The sequence below is a fragment of the Panthera pardus genome, unplaced genomic scaffold (genome assembly GCF_024362965.1).
Source record: "Panthera pardus isolate Hobbes unplaced genomic scaffold, ASM2436296v1 HiC_scaffold_15, whole genome shotgun sequence".
In the NCBI taxonomy this organism is placed as follows: Eukaryota; Metazoa; Chordata; class Mammalia; order Carnivora; family Felidae; genus Panthera; species Panthera pardus.
Window position 1 is genome coordinate 21,378,722 of NW_026526710.1, and position 22,176 is coordinate 21,400,897.

The 22,176-nt window shown below is 41.1% G+C and overlaps 1 protein-coding gene across 1 annotated transcript in view; it reads left to right on the plus strand.

The window, feature by feature from the left end:
- The first annotated feature begins 936 nt into the window (after positions 1 to 936).
- Positions 937 to 22,176, plus strand: part of LOC109261428 (ankyrin repeat domain-containing protein 26-like) — a 112,214-nt gene continuing 90,974 nt past the window's right edge. The window contains exons 1-5 of the mRNA XM_053902241.1: positions 937 to 1,202; positions 6,191 to 6,305; positions 6,453 to 6,626; positions 12,585 to 12,691; positions 16,600 to 16,670. Of these exons, the coding sequence (XP_053758216.1) occupies positions 952 to 1,202; positions 6,191 to 6,305; positions 6,453 to 6,626; positions 12,585 to 12,691; positions 16,600 to 16,670 (718 nt within the window). The 5' untranslated portion in view covers positions 937 to 951. The remainder of the gene's footprint in view (positions 1,203 to 6,190; positions 6,306 to 6,452; positions 6,627 to 12,584; positions 12,692 to 16,599; positions 16,671 to 22,176) is intronic.

Consider the following 22,176-nt stretch of genomic DNA (forward strand, 5'->3'; position numbering starts at 1 on the left):
CCCTGGCATCCCGCCCCCACCTCCCTGTCTCGAAGCGCCCAACCCTAGGGCCTGGGACTCCCGCTCCCGCTGCCGTACCTGGGGTCACTCTCAGGGAGGGAGGGGGCTGTGGGAGCCCTGACGGCGTGGGGTGGGGGTTGTGCCGGGAGCACGGAGATGGAGGCGGAGGGCCAGGAGTGCGTGGATGGAGGGGCTGCAGCGCGGGTCCCCCGGGACGCCAGGGTCAACTCACCCATCTCCAGCCTGGTCTCAGCAGTGGAGGCAGCGGCGGCGGCGGCGGCGGCATCGTTGGCTCCGCGGCCCCGGAGCCCCAGGCTGGGAGATGCTGGCTTCCGCCGCAGCCTCTCGCCCCATCCCGGGATCCGGTGGCGGCTGCAGCGGGCTCCAGGCTTCGCGGGCATCGCCGGGCCCGGTCCCTATCCCCGCCTCACGCCCCCACCTCCACCCCTTCCCGCGGTCCGGGCACGGCCGCCTGGCTGCACCCCGGGCTGCGGCGCGGGGGAGGGGCCCCCCGGAGGCGCGCGTGGGGCGAGAAGTGTGCCGAGGTGACACCGGAGCGTAGCGAGCAAGGTGCTGGCTCCCGCTGGGTTCCGCGGCCTGGGCCCCCGCCCCACCCCCTACTCCCCACCGGAGCCCCCTCCCCTCCGTTCGCTGCGCCACGCCGGGCGTGGGGGGGGGGGGGTGGGCGTCGGGGCTGTGGGTACCGTTGACAGTTAGGCCTCTGTGCGCACGCGCAGTGACTGCCTCTTCTGAAGTGCGCAAGCGCGCTTGTGTTTGGCGGTATTGCTTGCGGCGGGTTTCTGAGAAGTGGCAGCTACCCAAACGCGGCTCCTCACTGCTGGGGTGTTGTGGCCAGGCGGGTTTGGCCTATCTCCGGCGCTAGTGTTGGGCTCGGGAGGTAGTGGAAAGGGAGGGCGGGGTGAAGTCTCTGGGGAGCCCGCAGGCTTCGCAATGAAGAGGGTTTCGGGGTTCGGGAGGGAGAAAGGCCCGTCGCCCTTGGGCTCCGCTTCTGGCTTGCCGAGGCAGGGCGGGGGCGTTGGGCAGAAGAATAATAGAATTGACAACTCGCTGCTGGGTTACCACGTCCGAGACAGAGATCTCAGAAAGATCCACAAGGCTGCCTGCGTGGGCAACGTAGCGCAAGTGCAGCAGATTCTGTTCTTGGGGGAAAATGGCGTGGATGATAGAGACAAGATGAACAGGTAATAGGGGCTTGGAGGCTGGCAGGGAGGAGGCGGGACGGACCTGGGAGAAGAGCACACCTGGCCTAGCTCTACCTGTGCGTCCGAGCCCTCCCTCGGGGATCTGGGTTCTCTTCCCTCCTGAGGTCCTGCTGCCCCTCGGTCGTGGGAACCCTACGTGGTCTAGCACCCAGGCCGACAGCGTGAGCGGCAAAAACAAAATCTTCAGCTGCCCTGGCACGTACACGTTAATTCCTGAATAGACCACTTGACTCTCAAGTTTGACGTGATTTACCCAAATTTCAATAGTAATACACACGAAATTAAGTGTCGGCAACATGTTGTTTTTAATGGACTCATTTTCATACCATAATGTCATACATAGAAAAGTGCGTGATGGGAGAAATAATTCCTGTAATCAACTCCTGGGCTAGAAATTCTTGGGACAGAATCCAGTATCCAGTTTATGTCTGTGTACACTTAGGTATGTGTGCTGTTTACTGAGGCGCCTTGGAAGGACCTTTTGAAGTGGAAGATGGCTCTGAATAGGAGGACTCCTTTTTCTCAAAATGTGTACCCTTCCTGTATTTGTCAGTTTTAGGTAAAGCAAATGAAAGCATCCTGGTTTTAAGAATTTTGAGCTACACAGGCTCTTCTTGTGATGTCATTAAGGAAATTTTTGGACTCACTGTCTTGTACATCTGGAACTGATAGAACACTGTATGTTAACGAACTGGAATTAACCTAAGAACTTATGTTTTTATATAGGAGGTAGATTTGCCCTTCCAGATATCCAAATGTACCTGAAATTTCCACAAATTATTCATTTACAAACAGCTGAAAAGACAGATAAAGGAGTGGTGCAGAGTAGAACATGACCAACGCTCAAATATACATAAGACTTTAGAATTTGATACTGGTGACCTTTCATATTAGTAGGAAAAGGTGAATTATTCGTAAGTAGTGGAAAAACAGCCGATTTGGAGAAAACTTGTTAGAATTTTATCTCCCTAAAATAGGTTCCAGATGGGATATAAATTTAAAAATTGTAATATGCAAAATAAGAAAAGTAACAGAAAAAACACCCACAAATGCCTCTTTACCCATCCTAAAAATGACTTGAAAAGCAAGACTTTCGGGGGGTGCCTGGGTGGCTCAGTCAGTTAAGCCTCTGACTCTTGATTTCGGCTCAGGTCATAATCTCAGGGGTTCGTGGGTTCAAGCCCTTCACCGAGCTCCCTGCTGTCAATGTGGAGCATGCTTGGGATTCTGTTTGGCCTCTCTCTCTCTCTTTCCTTCTCTCTCTCTCTCTCTCCCTCCCGCTCTCTCTCTCTCTCTCTCTCTCTATTTCTCTCTCTCAAAAAAAAAAAAAAAAAAATCGGGGCCCCTGGGTGGCTCAGTCGGTTGAGCGGTCTGACTTTGGCCCAGGTCATGATCCCGTGCTTTGTGGGTTCGAGCCCCGCTTCAGGCTCTGTGCTGACAGCTCAGATTCTGTGTCTCCCTCTCCCTCTGCCCCTCCCTTGCTTGCACGCTGTGTCTCTGTCTCCCAAAAATAAATAAATATTAAAAAAATTTAAATCAAGAATTCTGGAGATTGGTTTAGCAACATAAAAACCTAAAAGCCTCTATCAGAAAATAATATTATTAAAATAAAAGACAATGCACTTGCAAATATTTACAACATATTTGTATCAGACAACAGGGTATATCTTCGTTTTACAGGGAAGTCTTTGAAATCAAAACGAACAAAAAATCTGTAATTTGAAATCGTGCAAAGTACTTCTTTGCATATCTACAAGGGGCCAGTGGACATAGGGAAATATAGTGTCCCTGGGAAAAAAGAAATTTAAGTTAAAAAGGGACTGAAATACCGTTTTCCATCTACAACCTTTGTGAAAATAGAGTGATGGTGCTTATACTGCCGCTTAAAGTTTAAGTTGTTTTCGGCTTTCCAATAGACAGTTTGGTGTAAGTACCACATTTAAAAAATATGTATTCCTTTTACCCATCAATTTTATTTCTACTAAAATATCTTTAAGAAATCACTAGGGATAAATGACATACACTTTGCTTTTCTCAGCACTATTTAAAGTAGCAATGTATTAAGAAGAACTCGTCTAATGGCTTTTATAAGTAAATGGCATTACATCCATAAGATGGATATGTGATCATTGAAGGTGGCATAGATAATAGATATACACAGAGACGCAGAGCTGTGCTTTAGTTGATCATCAAGTGAGAACAAAAATCAGTGTGATCATAGGTACACACAAGCAGACTATGGTTTTATGTTAAGCCCAAAAATGCACAAAATGTGATGACATTTGTGATTTCTGAACCTTTGTATTTACATGCATTTGTCTTTTCCTTCAAAGAAAATCTGTGCTTTCTACAGGAAAAGGTGTATAAAGGTCCTATTAAAAGTTTATTATCAACAGAAAGGGTTTATTATCGTTGAAGTAATCCTGGAGAAGAGCAAGAATATGAATCTTATATACATAAAAATAATTTCTCACTTTGTGTTACAAAATATTTTTGGATGTAAAATAAGAAAAATGAGTTAATTAAAATGTCTTTTGAGGATTGGCATATCTGGACAACTTTTGGCCTCTTCAGAAGTAAAGGGAGTATTTTTATTTGCACTTGCAGATTTTATTATGCATATATTAAGCATATACATATGTTTTCTGTTATAGGTAGCTTTATTACATGTAATAGGTAAATGATTTATATTAATCATGAAAATAAAATATATTAGTTGTGTGCTTATGAAAAAAAATAAGCCCTAGCAAATATAAGTGATTATTTACTGTTTCAGAAGTATGCTTTCCTTTATATACCTTTTCTTTAAAACTATTGAACTCTCCAACTGTATTTATCCACTCTTTCCATCCATTTATTTATCAACTAGAACCTGCACATATATTATATAGCGGACATGCTCTACCCGAGATCCTTTTGTTCTCAAAGACTTCATTTTGCACAGTATGAGCAGGATGAGAAATTTTATTGATTTATTTTCTAAAGATTTTATTTTTTTAAGTTTCTTTCTTTATTTATTTTTTGAGAGGGGTGGGGTGGGGGTGGGGGGTGGGGGGAATGGAGGGACAGAGAGAGAATGCCAAGCAGACCCCGTGCTGAAAGCAGGAACTTTTCCAATACACTTTTCAAAGAGTCCCAGCACGGGGCTTGAGCCAGTGAACATGAGCTCGTGACTTGAGCCCAAATCAAGAGCTGCACCCTTAACAGACTGAGCCACCCAGCAGGTGCCCCAGCTTTTATCTTGTTTACTTTATGTTTTAAGTGTTGTTTATTGTTGAGGGTGAAAGCATGAGCAGGGGGAGGGGGACAGGGAGAGGAGGGACAGAGCATCGAAAGCAGGCTCTGCACCAGATTTTATTTTATTTTATTTTATTTTTTTTTTTAATTTATTTTTGGGTCAGAGAGAGACAGAGCATGAACGGGGGAGAGGCAGAGAGAGAGGGAGACACAGAATTGGAAACAGGCTCCAGGCTCCAAGCCATCAGCCCAGAGCCTGACGCAGGGCTCGAACTCACGGACCGCGAGATCGTGACCTGGCTGAAGTCGGACGCTTAACCGACTGCGCCACCCAGGCGCCCCTGCACCAGATTTTATTTTTAAGTAGTGTCTATACCCATCGTGGGGCGAATTTACAACCCTGAGATCAAGGTCCTATGCTCTACTGACTGAACCGGCAAGGCACCCCTAAGATGAGAAATTTTACATTGAAGTATTAGGACTTAATCTCAATGGAAGTTTTCCTCCTTCCTTTCAAAGTTTCTGAAGCTAGGAAATTGTAAAAGATAACCTTTACCTGCCCTTTTGAAATTTATGAGAGGAGTAAGTACTAATATTGATCATTGGAAATACTTGATTTTCGTACAATCTGTAGACCTCAATATTTAATAAAATGAGCTGTTCCTGGTCATTGGAATCCTGAGTTTCCTTTGGCTTAAACTTTCTTGAGAGGCAAAGTAAGAAGTCCTTAAAAATGTTTTCCTTTTGTTAATTTAGTCCTCTTTTCCTATAATGCTTTTCAGAACTAAAATTTATTTAAATGCCAATCATATGACTAGAACTGCAATAGACCTATTGTATATACCATCATTTCACATAATGGAAGGCACCAAGATTCTATGGTGTCCCACTATTCTATGTACCAATAATTTTTTTTAAAGTCCTGCCAGTTACAGTTGTAAGACATTGTGAGTTATAAATTGCATTCCAATGTCAGAGATATTAAAATGTGACAAAATGAGCATCTTAGAATCATTGGAATGCAGTATTCTTGCTAATCCTTAAAACATGTCTGCAAAGTAGGTGTAATTGTATCAAGGTACCTAATTGAAGTGTTGTCTATGTAAAGCAGTAGTAATGGTAAAAATTATATTATCCAACAACTATTGAGATGTTATTTGTGCTAGGAAGTGTTCTAAATACTTGCATAGATCCTCACTTAAGCATCACAACGAGGTCTTGTGAGATAACTACTATGTATTTTATTTTATTTTATTTCATTTCATTTTATTTCATTTTATTTTATTTTGTTATTTTTTTTATTTTTATTTTTTTAGTAATCTCTACACCTACCGTGGGGCTTCAAACTCACGACCCTGAGATCAAGAGTTACATGCTCTTCAGACTGAGCTAGCCAGGTGACCCGAGACAACGACTATTTTTATCCCCTTTTGTTGAGGACATTGAGGATAAGTCTAAGCAATAACTAGTGAGTGGCAGAGTTAAACTAGGACTGAAACCCTAGTGGAGCTGAATCCCGAGGTCATGCTCTTTCTCTTCAAACAGGCTGCTCTTTTATTAGTGTGAGGAGTCATCACTACTAAATATTGTACTTTCTCCAGAGGAAAACTGAATCTTTGTTTTGGAGGCATAGGAATAACATGCTACTTAATGTTTACAATTTCCTGAATTAACTGCATGTTTTGAGAGAGTGCACTATCATTTCCTAAAAAGTCCTCTCACTTTTTTAGGACTGCTCTCCATTTGGCCTGTGCCAATGGCCATCCAGAAGTGGTGACCCTCCTAGTAGAGAGGAAATGCCATCTTAACCTCTGTGATCATGAAAACAGGACAGCTCTCATGAAGGTGTGTAGTAGCAGCTATGTCTGCCTGAGATGGATTTGATGTCATTACTTAGAATGAAATGAACTTATTGCCTTGAAACAAAACGAATCGGTGAAACCTGTGGCATGCTTACTTTAAATTCTCTGTTTCTTGGCATATCACTGACAGGCCGTACAGTGCCAGGAAGAGAAATGTGTAAACATACTATTGGAAAATGGTGCCGATCCAAATATTAGGGATGTGAGTGGCAACACTGCTCTCCACTATGCGGCCTTTGGTGATAATATATCCATAATAGAGACGCTGCTGCTATACAATGCGAATACTGAAGCAAGAAATAAGGTAAAGAACTAATTTATACATTATTTGAAATTTTATATATATATATATATATATATATATATATATATATATATGAATATTTTACCCTCAAAATGTTTTATTTCACACACACACACACACACACACACACACACACACTCACTCACTGAATTCTATCCATCAGGCCCTGTCATCATAGAAATAACTCCAATGCCAAGTCAGGGAGGGCTAGAAAAAGGTAGTGCCCACAGAAAGGGCAAAGTTGTATCTCCCAGCCACCGTTCCACCCCAGAAAGAAAATGTTTCCATTAGTGCCTATAAGTGGATGGTAGTCTCAGAGCCCATAAAGGACTAAAGGTCTAGTGAGGGGAGTGAGGTGATGATGGAGGCTGGGTGCTATGCAGGGGCTTAGGCAAGGGGTGCTGCTGGGGATAGGTGGGAGGAGGAATGGAGACCCAGACCCAGCAGGGAGAGCTTGGATGTGTGCAAGCGGGAGGAGAAAGCAACAGGTTGTAGGTGCTGGGCACTGCAGGCCCCAGTGCTCTGAAGATGAGGGCATTGGGGTCAGGTCATGTCTTGACATCCAGCAAGGCATCTACTTGTGTTGGTAGCCACTCGGCCAGCCATGTACCATGTTGGGGTGTCCCACTTCAGAGAGTAGCTCCCGCTCAACCTTGTGTAGCTCCTCAGCAGGGTTGTAGCTGTACATGGGGAGTAGATGATGGCCATACTTGCTGGCCCACCTGCCTTTTCTTTGACATGCATTACCTCTCACTGCTGAAGCCCCTGAAGGAACACCCTTGGTTGACATGGGTAGGGTCAATTTTACGTATTTGGAAGTTCAAGTATTCCCTGAATGAAACTATTTGGAAACAACTTATTTATCTAAGATTTCTTCTTTCTTTCTTTCTTTCTTTCTTTCTTTCGTTCTTTCGTTCTTTCGTTCTTTCTTTCGTCCTTTCTTTCTTTCGTTCTTTCTTTTGTTCTTTCTTCCTTCTTATTATTTTTTATTTGTTTTTGAGAGAGAGAGAGACAGAGACAGAACAAGAGTGGGAGAGGGGCAGAGAGAGAGAGGGAGACACAGAATCGGAAGCAGGCTCCAGGCTCCCAGCTGTCAGCACAGAGCCCAATGCAGGTCATGAACTCATGAGCCGTGAGATCAAGACCTGAGTCGAAGTTGGATGCTCTACCAACTGAGCCACCTAGGCACCCCTAAGATTTCATTTTAAATAAGGATACTTCTAAAGAAACATTAGAGAATACTGCTTTGTTTTATGTATTTATGGCAAATATTTATGAAAACAATATATTTGCTAAAGGTAAAACTTATTTTGTTTTCAAATATTTTTTCCCATCCAATTTTTTTTATTAGTGAAAAACAACACAGGAAAGCAAAATTTGCCCTAGGCTTTGTCTTAAAACTCAAAGAAAACAAATGCATTTTACAATAAAAAATATTGCTGCTGTTGACAAGTTCACATTTGATAAAAAAGTGATTTATAAAAATGGGATTTATCTTTTATTGGCCAAGGCTTAAGAGGAAAAAGGGGAAAGGAGGGAGCAGTAAGAACTAAGTGGGCCAATTTGGAAATTTGGCAAGTGAGAGAAAATAACAAGAAGAGGCTGTTTGTTTTATTATTTTTTTTCCCTTCAGTTTATATGTTTAGTCAAGGAGTCTTCAATTTTCGAGGGGAATAATTGTTACTTAGGGAAAGAGTGAGTTGTAAACCTGCCTAGAGACCAAGTGTAAGAGGACTCAGAGGCAATCAGATTGGCAGTGAACAGGTGGTTGATGAAGTGGGCAAGGAGAGGAAAGAACAAATAATTAACTGTCATATAATCCTATTCTGGCAGAAACAGCCACTTAGATAAGAGTCTAAACTCTGTTCTGAAATCTAGAATATCTTGGTGGGAAGTAAGAAGTTTAAAAGTAATGAAATCAAGTTGCATTTTGTCTTTACATTTAGTCCCTGTTCTCCCTCTGCTCAGGGGAATTAAAGGCAGTTTTGATAAGTCATTCTTTTGGCTAAATCTTCAAATGATAGAGGGAGTTGGCCACATAGATGAGACTGATGTGATTGGCTGCTGCACCAGCTCTCACCTGGAATCGTGGTGGTGAATCCCAGTGCCCTGGGGAAGTTGCAATTTTTTTTTACAAGCCTAAACTCTCCCCTGAAGAGTTTGAGTAAATCTCGTAACATGTATACATAGACATGGATATTTAGAAATATTTTTTTTGAGACTGTGCTACAACTCTTGGTTAAGAACTACTGGAGTGTGTGGGTGGCTCAGTCGGTTAAGCGTCTGACTTCAGGCTCAGGTCATCATCTCACGGTTCACAAGTTCTCGCCCCGTGTTGGGCTCTGTGCTGACAGCTTAGACAGAGCCTGGAGCCTGCTTCATATTCTGTAGTCTCCCTCTCTTTTTGCCCCTCCCCTGCTCGTGCTCTTTCTCTCTCTTTCACAAATAAGTGGACATTTAAAAAAGAAAAAAAAAAGCTAACTACTGAAGGGAGGGGTACCCGGGTTGTTCGGTTGATGAAACGTCCGACTTCCACTCAGGTTGTGCTCTCATGGTTTGTGAGTTTGAGCCCCACATTGGGCTCTGCACTGATGGTGCAGAGACACATGAGTCTCTCTCCCTGCCCCTCCCCCACTCGCTCACACTTGCTCTCTCTCTCTCTCTCTCTTATATTCATAGCCATTTGGTTATTACAAGCAGTGTTTTCATGACTGCAATAGGAGAAAATCTTGAATCTTTTTTATTAGTTGAAGTTATGTGACAGACTGTCTTATGATGTCTGTTAAGTTCATATAGCCCTGGCATAATCCAAATGGTAGTTTTAAACATGGAAATGTAGTTAGTGACAATAGAGTTGGGAATTGTTTTAATAATTTAGTTTCAGCATAGTTGTGAACTAATTTGTCTATTTAACAGTCTGGGAGAATTAAACACAGATAGATTGCAGTTTTAATAAGCGTTGGAAAAAATCTTAAAGTGGGTGTTACGAGTCTTTTTGTTGTGATTCTTTTAGACAGAGAGAGTGTGAGTGGGGGAGAGGGGCAGAGGGAGAGAGGGAGAACCTCAGGCAGGCTCCAAGCTCAGTGCCAAGCCTGATGCAGGACTCAGGCCCACAACCCTGGGATCATGACCTGACCTGAAGTCAAGCGTCAGATGCTCAATTGACTAAGCCACCCAGGCTCCCCTCTTATGAGTCTGAATAGCAATTTTTATTACATGTTGGGGCCTAAGTGTTTGGTAAAACGTGATACTGATACTTCAGGAAAGATTTACATACAAATATTTACTTTATGCATAACCAAGATACCCGTGGGCTATTGACGAAATTTGGCCCCTGGATGTGTTTAGTTTCCTCCATAAATTGAGTCAACGTTACAAATTATGGCACTCATGCAGAAATCTGGATTTCAGACTTTTCTTATAGAATTATACCTGGTACTTTGAGCCCATACTACTGTTTGGTATGCATTCCAGTGGCTGCCTTTTTATATGAGGCGTGTGTGTCTCCAGTTTGCTACTGTCCCCACTTGGGTTCTTCACTTACCCGAGTCACCTACTTTGCCTCCATAAGCATTGCGTTTGCAATTACTGTTTTATGATCTATCTATATACATATACATATACATATACACACACATATACATATATATACGTATATACATATATACATATACATGTACATATATACATATACATGTATATATGTATATACATATACATATACATATATATGTACATATATACATATACATACATATACACGTATATGTATATATCTAAGCTACCAGGCGCCTGAGCTACCCAGGCGCCTCTGTTTTATGGTCTATTTTGATAAAGATTTCAAGGTTTTCAAGGCAATCCATATTGATTTCTAATATATATTTTGTATTTTATGTTAATGTCTTCGGAATAGGATTGAATTTTCCAAGTTAGACTTTCTAAGTTGTTTTTGTATTGTATTTATTTTTTTAATGTTTATTGATTTTTGAAGGAGAGAGAGCACGTGCATGAGTGGGGGAGGGGCAGAGAGAAAGGGAGACACAGAATCCCAAGCAGGCTCCAGGCTGAGCTGTCAGCATAGAGCCCAATGCAGGTCTTGAACTCACAAACCATGACATCATGACCTGAGCCAAAGTCGGCCTTTTAACTGACTGAGCCACCCAGGTGCCCCATAAGTTAGTTTGAAAACAAGACACTTTTTCCTTCTGTGTACTGTAAATCATCGTATTCCTGGGGCGCCTGGGTGGCTCAGTCGGTTGAGCGTCCGACTTCGGCTCAGGTCATGATCTCGTGGTCTGTGAGTTCGAGCCCCGTGTGGGGCTCTGTGCTGACAGCTCAGAGCCTGTAGCCTGCTTTGGATTCTGTGTCTCCCTCTCTCTCTGCCCCTTGCCCGCTCATGCTCTGTCTCTCTCTCTCTCTCTGTCAAAAATAAATAAACATTAACAGAAACAAAATTTGAATAATCGTATTCCTATTGGAATATTTGCAAACCGTATTACATTAATCATGGTTACAGTTGAATAGGTTATGCCTATTGCAGGCAATATTCTCTTTCTCCTCATCATTGTTCCCTAAAAATGCAAATAATGTAGTCACTTTCATTATGCTAAAAATGATCTGTAGAAACCAGTGTTTGAATTTTTATTGATAAGCCATTATATTTTTATTTCCGATTTATATTTTGCCTAAAATATAAAGTAAGTAGCTATTCCAGTGGAAACTGGAATACCGCTAGGATACAAACAGTTTTTTTTTAGAAGTAGATATGCATTAGGGTCCCAGGATTATTATAATTGAGAATAAAATTTCATATTGAGCTTCCTAACAGTTAAGATAAAACTTTAGCATTTTATAATAGGAGAAAGCCCAGGGGCTATTTAATGTTAAGGAATCAAAGTTCATTTGAAGCTTATCTCTTGGAGTTCTGAGCCCGTCTCCTTAGTGACCCATTTGGAGCAGGAATGCCTTACGTTGACATCTCGGATGTCAGTGGATCCTGATACCACTGACAGAAGACAAGCAAGTTTGTATAACTTGGGGAAAAGCTTCACCTTTATCGGAAAGCTCTCCAAACTATATCCCTGAAACTCTGATTCCTCAAATGTGAATGTTTGCCACAAAAAGGATTGTCAAATGGGGATTGAGCAGATTTAAATGGATTTCTGTAATGCCAGACATATAATGCAGTTTTATAATATTTCTCAAACATAGGTGATCATGAAATCTTTCCATTGGGACATAGTACTTACCTTCTGGCAAAGTATGTATTCTTTGGAAGATAATTTAAGAAACACTACTCCAGAGATCATCATTTAGGTTATTAGTTCAGTAAAAGTACGTAAAGCATTTACTGCTGCGTTTTGGAGTTTGGAGATATAGAGATAAGAAATAGCCCCTGCTCTCAAGAAGCTCTTGGTTTAGACAGGGAACAATAACTACAGTATACCATCATAAGTAATGTGATACAGGCAACGATCTTGGAACCAGTCAGTGTTTGAAGTGAATTTGGGAGAATGACTGCATATAATCTGTTGAAGAAGGTGGAGGAGGGCTATTTTATCAAAAACAATTTTTAATGTGTATTTCTTTTTGAGAGAGAGAGAGAGAGAGAGCGAGGGGAGAGAGAGAGAGAGTGAGACACAGAATCTGGAACAGGCTCCAGGCCGTGCGCTGTCAGCATAGAGCACAATGCAGGGATCAAACTCACAAACCCTGAGATCATGACCTGAGCTGCAGTTGGTCACCTAACCAACTGAGCCACCCAGGTGCCCCAGTGGAGGAGGGCTAGTTTAAAGAGGAGCAGCAGCAGGTGAAAGCACAGGGGTGGGAAGGAAGAGGCCATTTTTTATTTACTTTTTGTATTATATGTTTAAGTTTAGAGGATCTTTTGTATGTTTTAAAATTCCGTATGGAAAGGTGTAATTTTGTAAATTCTAAATTGTTTTTGCTCTTTTACAGGATAACTTCACACCACTTCTAGTTGCTGTAAATGAAAACAAACAGCAAATAGTGGAAGTTTTAGTAGAAAAGGCAGCAAATATACATGCAGAGGATAAATCAAAAAGGTGCAGTAGTTTTCTTTTAAACCTTAGTATGGTTCTAGAGTGGTAATAATTACTCAAGTCAGGAAGATTAACTTCAGAAGAAGAAGATTAATTTATAATTATATAGTGAAAACTGTCAACACATCACCAGTTAGGCAGAAAGCAATTATTCTGACTGGGCCACATGAAGAACAGGGTATAGCAGAATTCATATTCCTTGATGATGTTGACTCGTGTCATTTGCAGTGTTTATTTTTAAGCAGGTTCCATGCTCGGCCTGGAGTCCAACGCTGGGCCTGAACTCATGACTCTGAGATCAAGACCCGAGCTGAGGTCAGGAGTCTGATGCTCAACCAACTGAGTCCCCCAGTTGCTCCTGCAGTGGGTTTTTCTGTTTGTGTGTTTGTTTTTTCTGCCACATGATTTTGTGTTAACTGAAGGGATTTCATATTAGTTTTATAAAGGGTGGACTCTCAGCTCTTAATTTACTTTATGACACAATATTGGCCTTCTTAACCCTTTTATGGTATTGTTTTAAACTTCTACTTCATAGAGGCACCTGGGTGGCTCAGTTAGGTAAGCATCCAACTTTGGCTCAGGTGATCATCTCATGGTTCGTGGGTTGAACCCCACATCAGGCTCTGTGCTGACAGTGCAGAGCCTGCTTCAGATTCTCAATCTCTCTCTCTGTCTCTGCCCCTTGCCCACATTCTCGCGTGCACTCTCTCTCTTTCTCAAAATAAATCGTAAATAAACTTAAAACAAAAAGAACTTCTACTTCATATAGATTTTTCCTTCAAAGATGTATATTGGGGTGCCTGGGTGGCTCAGTTGGTTAAGTCTATGACTTTGGCTGTGGTCATGGTGTCATGGTTCGTGGGTTCGAGCCCCACGTCGGGCTCTGAGCTGACGGCTCGGAGCCTGGAGCTGCTTTGGATTCTGTGTATCCCTCTCTCTCTCACTCTCCCTCTCCCTTGCTTGAGCTCTGTCTCTCAAAAGCAAATAAATGTTTGAAAAAAGATGCGTATTAAATATAAATAGGAGTTGTTTTGTCTTTTGGATGACGCTTTTCTTTAAATTGCTTTTTTTTTTCTTTTTTGAGGAATACTGATGTCGTTAGGTGATCTCTAAGTGATGATTAATTGCTATTACCAGGTCTCATCAGGTTTTACCCTTTTTCATGTCCAGTATATGTATTTTTGATTTTATTTTTAATTGGTAGGAGTAGAAAGATGAAAGATAACTTTAACTGAATAGACTTTTCCTTTAATGAGGATAAGTTATAGGTGGGTGATAAAGAAGGAAGAGATGTGCTTTAGATTCACACAAGACTAGGTTGATTCATAGCTTTCCTACTGGCTAGGTGTTGTGACCTTGGGAGAGTTACGTATCATCACTAGATATGTTTCCTGATATGAAAAGGATGATGATAATATATCCTTCAAGGGTGGTTGTGCGTAAATAATATTTTATATACATAGCATTTAACTTAGTGCCTACCATACGCTTATCAGCATTGTTAACTATAATTATGCCTATTTTGTTAGCATTCGCATTAAAATATTATCATTTTAAGCCTGCAGATAGTTTCTATACTTACGTGACCTCTAGATGGCTTTGAAGTGCACTGTATCAGATTAAGGAAGACATGGGGAATTCGTTTTTAAAATCTTTACCTATTCGGATAAGTGACCTCAGCATAGTTTCTTGTTTATCAAAGGACTTTAAATTAGCAGCTCTATAATACATCACCCAAGTGGGACAAGAAGCTTCCTTTTTGTCCCTTCATTTTAGCCTTGGAGATCATTTACAAAGATGAACACTGAAACATGTAAATGGTCGATTCTGAACAGATAGGCAAGATATTAACCTGATAAAGTGTATCAAATTAGCTGTTTAAACAACTCTAGATTCCTAAGAGTGGAGTTATCTCTGTTATTTTAGAACAGCCTTCATGCTTGCTGTAAATTATGACTCAACAAATGTAGTCAGGCTTCTTCTTCAGCAAGGTATTGACCCTTTTCCTCAAGATGTATATGGATGGGCTGCAGATGAATATGCTTATATTAAGGGTTTTAATCTGTAAGTGTTTGTATTAAAATGCTAGTTATTACTAAACTGAGGTTTAAAATAATTTAACTGTTATCTTCGTATGTAACAGATGGGATTTCGTAGTTTGGTCAGGCAGTTTTGGAATGGCAGTCGGCTAGTCCACAACATGAGCCAGAAATCAAGCAAAGCACTAGACTAGTTGGAAGTAGGAATGTGTGCAGGATTCTTTATCTCAGGACTTTTGAGACCTTTATCCTCCAGGATTATGCATTTCATTTCAAGTATAAGCCCTCTGCATGGGGCACAAATAATGTTACATCTCTGTGTTTTCTAACTAGTAACCTGGGTCTTGAAATGTTCAGTTTTGTAGAAGACCCTATACTTTCCTTTGAGGGCTATCTCCTGTACTCTGTCCCTTGAATTTTCCAAGAACCTAAGGAGCACCCTAAGACCAAAGAGACAGTCCTCTTTCACAAGTCATTTGGAGGGGACAAAAGGGCATCTGATCATTCTACAGTTTTGTTTGATTCTGTTTCTGCGGCATTGCTGTTGAAACTGGTGCTGCAGTCTGGTCGTGATTGACCTTTGCTCCCAGGATTCCCTGGCTGATCCAGATTTTTCAGTCTTCGTGGTGATCCACACTTAGATTTCAAAGTTACAAAGTTTCTTTTGTTCACTGCACATGCACATATGCTCAGCAGCTATCCCAAAGCACCAGCACCCTGTTGGGGCAGCTGGGCCTCCTGGCTTTTGCCATACACCCCTGTCCCTCCACGCTCAAAGACCTTATGTGGAACCCATACCTTAGCCTAGACTTTCCTTATGAGTTACCCTTTGAGGATCTTGTTTGTCTTTTTTTGGCCAGAAGATGTTAGTTGGGACCATTCTAAGCTGTCAGAGAGGTTCAAATGATGCTGCAGGAAGAGATCGGACTTCCCTTTCTCCTTTGTTAGTAGATCTGTACACCTGCCTTTTTTTTTTAAGTAGGCTCCATGCCCAGCGTGGAGTCCACCATGGGGCTCGAACTCACGAGCCTGAGATCAAGACCCAAGCTGAGATCAAGAGTTGGATGCCCAACGGACTGAGCCACCCAGGTGCCCCTGGACCACCGCTTTAAATCCTGTGGAGCATCTTTTCTGAGGTCATGGAAGGTCTCATCTTGCCCTTCCCAGAGTAAAGAGCATCACCTAAGAGGCCATGGCCTGACAGGCCATGTTTTGGGTATAATATCTCATTAAATCCTCTTATCAACCTTGTAAACTAAGGCAGTAATTTCCCTTGTTTTATAGAGGGAGATTTTGAGCCAAAGAGAAGTGGCTTCTCCAAGAACAAATAGCTATAGGTTATAGAGCTAGGACTTCTGAGTTCCAAACACTTTCCATTCTGGCAAGCGAATTCTAATTATTCTCATTACTATTTGATGTGTATTTACTTTTGATAGAGGGAGATGGAGTACGAGCTGGGGTGGGGGGTGGTTGCAGAGAGAGAGGGAGACACAGAATCCAAAGCTGCCTCCAGGCTCTGCGCTATCAGCACAGAGCCCGACGTGGGGCTCAAAGGCATAAACCGTGAGATCGTGACCTGAGCTAAAGTTGGGCGCTTACCTACCCAGGTGCCCCGGGCAAGCTAGTTCTAATTTACTAAGCTAGAATGCCCTCAATTCATGACTGGCTCATCTTCCTGTTTTTTTCTTCTTTAAGTACAGACTTAATGAAAAGCTTCCAGAATGTACAAATTTGAAGTATATGGGGTAATTCAAGTTTTGGTATTTGCTCTGATATTATTTGAAATACTCTAAGAATTTGATGTATTTGGTAAATGTTTTTCATGTCAGCATTAAAATAGTAATATTATTTATCACCCTTTTTTATACATAGCAGTTACGAAATAATTTGCCACCATAAAGAAGAAATCATGCTTAAAAATTCTTTGCAAAATAGCAATCCAGGTAAGACTTTACATAGTGAATTGCTCTTGGTGGTCCTAACATAGGTAAAGTCAGAGTAAGGGTGTTTTGATAATGAAAGAACAATGAAGAAAAGAACACCAATGTGTAAATTGCATGTGTATTTATTTTCTTTCTTAATTTCTTTCTTTAGAGTCTAATGTTCAGAATGATTTAAGAAGTTAACTGTAGGTAATTGAAAATATGAGGCAGTATTATCTGAGAAGAAATTCATTATTTTAGTCATGACCCCTAAAATACCATGTGACATCTTTGTGTAATAAATACGAAAATGCTTTGTTAACTGTGTATTTAATTTTGAGAGAGAGAGAGAGAGAGAGACAGAGAGAGAGAGACAGAGAGAGAGCAGGAGTGGGGCAGAGGGAGGTAGACAGAGGATCCAAAGCAGGCTTCACCACTGACAGCAGAGAGACCAATGTGCGGCTCGAACTCATGAGCTGCGAGATCACGACCTGAGCCAAGGTCAGATGCTTCACCAACTGAGCCATCCAGGTGCCCAGAGGAAAAAAGATTTTTAAGTTAGTAGGTTTTATGTTTCCTCCATAAACATATTATAACAAATTGCACTTGCTATAAAAATGGATCTTTTATAAAATGTTTACAAATGGATTATATTTAGTAAATATTGTTACCTAGTGATTTGTCTCATTAAAAAATGAACCAGCCCTAAAACTGGGAATTCTACAGTACTTTCCTGGTACCATAAACAAATGGCAAATCATAAGAACTGCAAAACTTAGCTAGTGTGCAGCAATGCCAACGAGATTGTTTTTTACAGATAGCTGCCAGTAGTACCGAAGAAAAGCAATGCCCTGTTGAGAGGCATAGGTTATTTCACATACTGTATCAACAAGGTCTCACCATTATCAACTTCGCTCCTCATAAATCAAAACAGAAAGAGAGGGGTGCTTGGGTGGCTGCGCCGGTTAGGTGTCCAACTCTTGATTTCAGCTCAGGTCATCATCATCTCACAGTTGGTGAGTTGGAGTCCTGTGTCAGACTTCTCTGTCGGGCTCTTTGCTGACAGCTCAGAGCCTGTGTGGCATTTTCCCTTTTCCTTCTCTCTCTGCCCCTCCCCTGTACATGCATGCTCTGTCTCTTTCAAAATAAATAAACATTTAAAAACAACAACAACAACAACAAATCCAGAATGAGATATGTTGACTTCATTAGAACAATGTTTTCTTCTGTTTCTTGGAGAATTGTCATGACACTGTAATTTTGTTAGAATCAGATACTCCGTTGCCATTAGTCAAAATTTTATCTTCATAAGTATTCAAGTAGGGCAACTTGGGCTCCAGGAATTATAATAAAAGCACAAAGATGTTTCACAATCACACACACACACACACACACACACACACACACACACACAAACGCTACTGTTGCTCCCTAGTTGTGGCACCTAGTGCACTGTACAATCTGAAAAGTAGGATGAAAGCTTTAACTTGGTAGACTGTTACCAAAGACCTTCTGTAAGTCAGTTTTGGAAGTTACAGGAAAGGCAAAGATCGAGCAGACAGCGTTTGGACCACGAAGGTGCTCATAACAGAATAGAGCTGTCCCTGCGGTTTTTGAAACAGAAAAGTTTCTGTGGTTTTTAAAAATAATTTTCAAAGGAATCATTTTTATTCACGTCCATTTGTTAACTTCACAAGTCACTCTTAAGTGCCTTTTAGCTACTAAGTGTTATCCCGTTGTAGAATACAAACATTCAAAAACCAGTCTCTGCACCCGAGGAGTTTGTTGTTATCCCTGTCATTTGTATTATTTACTCTCTTTAGTGCTTACTGGGTGCCAGAGTCTCGTGGAGCTTATAATTACCATTGTTACTTTGTATTGGCATTTGTTCCAGTTACCGTAAGTTCATGGTGAGGAATCAGTTTTCAAAGACTGGGTAGAATCTACGGTAAGCATGCAGGGTGAGTAGTTCAGTTTGCCAGGTAGAGAGGCAGAATGACAATGTTTGGCAGGACCAACATTTGTATGTTTGACAATGTTTGTAAAGTGTCACGATTACGTGTTTGGCGGAGTACACAGCAGTGCAGAGGCGAAGGTGTAGGAGTGAACTTAGCAGGATTTATGAGCAGTTGGGTTTTGCTGGTAGAAAACGTGTGCTATGGGAATGGTTGAGAATGAGGTGAATACCTAGGTAAGACAAGCTTATGGAAGTTTGTTAGTGCTATAGAAAGGAGTAGATCTTACCCGATGGGCCTTGGGTGTTTCTTCGGTAGAATGCTTTTAGCAGCAAATAATAGGTGACTTCTAACAGTGACGAAAACAGTAGGAACCAGAAATGTTTTGATGGTTCGGTGATGTCATCAGGATCCCCGTCGTCTCTTGTTCAGTTTTGGAGTTGGTGGTGTTTTTATTTCTCTTTCCGGGGTGGCTAATTAGCAACTGCTCCAGGTATCATATTCTCACATGGCAACATCCAGTGGGTGGGAAGGACTGCTTTTCTTTAGGTGTTTCTTTTCACTAGGAAGAGTCTTGCAGTAGACTTCCTCTAGCATTTTAAAGACTAGGTTACATCACATACTCACTCCTAAACTGGTCCCTGGTAAATCAGGTACTGTGATTAGCTTAGAATAATCCTTTCTCTTTTTGAAGCCAGGGTGAGGCCACCTTCTTTGTGTATGGAGACAGTAATGTCCAAATAAAGTTGTGATTCTCTAGGAAGAATGAAGAATATGGAATGGCTCTTAGGGAGGGAGGCAGCAGTATTTGATGCAGGGATTTTGGAGAATTTGAAGCAGAAGACTAAGAAGATTAGATTTGAGTTAGGACACTCTGGTTATGGCATAAAATACAGATCACCAAGCCTTTTTCCTAAAGAGCCAGTGAATATTTTAGGTGATGTGGTCTCTCAGCTCTGCCCTTGTAGTGTGAAAGCAGCCGTAGCAATATGTAAGTGAAGACATGGGACTAGGCCCCAATAAAACATTATTTACAGAACCAGATGGCAGGTTGGATTTGGCCTGTGGCTGTAGTTTGCTGAACCCTCATATGGAGGATAGGTTATAGGAAACCACATAAAGAGACTGGGAGGCAAAGGAAGCTCTTGTTTTCTTAGCCTGGTATTAGTCCATTGTGAAACTTTCAGCTGTGTAGATTGAAAACGTCAGGGGGTTCAGTTTATTCCATTAATTTTTTTTTTCTGGGCCTTGTGTCTTTCTCATTTGTTTTGCTGAAAATTTTTTATTCGTTTAAGAAATAACAATAATATTTGGTGGCTTTTTTTTTCCCTGTGAAAATCATCAGTTAAGAACTCATGTTTGACTAGGGCAGTAGCAGGGGAAACATAAAGCAGAGACAGAAACAGTACAGTTAATATGAGTTTGTGATTCCTGAATATAAAAAGTTAGGGGGTGAGAGAGAACTCTCAGAAGATTCAGAGGTTTCCAGGTTGTGCGCCAGCATTTAAATTGGACATGAAGAATGAGTAGGACTTTATCAGATGAACAGAGGAGAGCAGCAGGAATGAGGAAGACCAGTAGTTTTCTGTATATGTTGACTTTGATGGAATATCCATGTAGGATATTCTCAGTCATTGGATAATTGAATAATAGGAGTTTCCAGCTGGAGATAGACCTTCAAGATTGGAGGTGCAGATTTGAAATAATCTGCTGAGAATTATTAGGCAGAGTCATAGCTTGGATAAAGATTGAACTTGTCCATGATGGAGAACATGGAGAATGCGAAGGCCAGTGAACAAACCCTGGGAATACCAATTTAGAGAGAATGGATGGAAGAGTGGCAGTTAGTAAAGAAGACTGAGGAGTGCTAGGGAAAAAGTAGGCGAGGAATTAGAGGAAGTGATGTTGAGAAAACTTTTAAAAATTTCAAGCAGGAGTATTTTATCAAATTACTACCAACAAAGTTGGATTTAACTTTTAAAAGTTCTCTGGTGGTAACCTTTTCAAAAGAACAATTTGTGAGTTGTAAGGCCTTTTATTTACGTGGTTGGTGCTTTCGGTGTCCAAATGTGGAAAAATAACATATCCACCAAGGTCCTATCTAACTTTTTGTAAATGCAACACCTACCCAGGCAGGGTCAAGGGAAAATGGTCTAGCCTGGTGAGTATACTTGCCCAGCGTTTTTCCATAATCGTCAAAACCTAGGAGTCAAGTGTGAGGAAAAGTGTTGTCGTTCTTACCTGCTTCTTGTGGGAGTACTTGAGGTTTTCCTCAAGTCTTTGAAGAACTCTTCTGGATGAATACTGAGACAAAAATCTGGCAGCAACAGCTGGAAGCCACTGTCAGGCCCTGTCTCTGGAATGGAATCCCGAGACAGCTGTACTTTTAATAGTTTGAAGTTTTGATCAGAAATAGTTTCCAGAGCAGCAGGTTGGAGAAACTGACCTCGTGTCAATATGTTATTGCAGAAAACTAATATCATAACAAGGAGAAAATGTCAGGTGATGCGCTGAACCTACTAGTTCTCAGTAGTTTGGGAATTCTAGTGATGTCAGTAAAAAAGTCAATACGGGATTATTTTTGCTTGTGTCTTTTTTGTTATGTTGGAATACCTGACTGTATTTTGTTAGTGCTGTCTCTCTTTATTTTCTTTTGATTGGCCTTCTTCTGATATCTCTCCTTTTAGTCTGCCTTTCTGAATTTCATCCCTAAAGAAAGCTCTAAGGAAAATTGTCTTGGAATCTACTACTATTAGAATACATTTCCACCATATGCATGTTGAACGTATATGTATGTTTCCTTCTAAGGCATTGGTCTACCTAATCTCAAGTTCGTGTCATCTTTATGAGTTTCTTAGGCAAAACGACTTTCTACCTGTACACACAGTGATAGTGATAGTGTCAGTGATGATGCTCTGTCAGGATTGAAAGCATTTTCTGGATCGTCAGGTAGAAATTTTTGTAGGGTACAGTTTTAAAGTGAACTGCTTTAATATTTTTTTCAGAAATTGGTAAGCTGTGACTTAACAAGAATACATGCCCAATTGGAATACCAAGTTTTGAACCAATTATATATAAGATAACTCACTTTGCCTTCCCCCAAAAGGGTCCTATTGATCTTTAATTCTCAAATCTGCTGTTTTCAGGGTGGAGTGGATAATTCCCCTGACAATTTGGACACAGTAATTATGACTTTTTGATTATTTTGGCAATAACTGCCTTTAATAGGTGAACTATATTTTTAATTTTCTAAGACATTAAGGAAAAGAAACAAAAAAAAATATAATCGGTAGTATGTTTTTATACTGGGTCTGATAGTTCTGTTTTTTCTAGAACGATCCCTGTTACTTCTTTGATTCCTATCTGCCAGAAAAATGAACTAAGTCCTAGTGAGTTGGAGAAAATGAACAGATTTTTCATATTTGAGAGGAACTTGTATATGGTAGAACATAGTGGCAACCACCAGGATTCTCTCTCTTTTGTTTTTCTGAGTAAAATAGGATTGTTGCTTGTTTCACACTTTCTGACATCATGATTTCATCTATTCCTTTGAAACCTTTCTTCAAATGGAT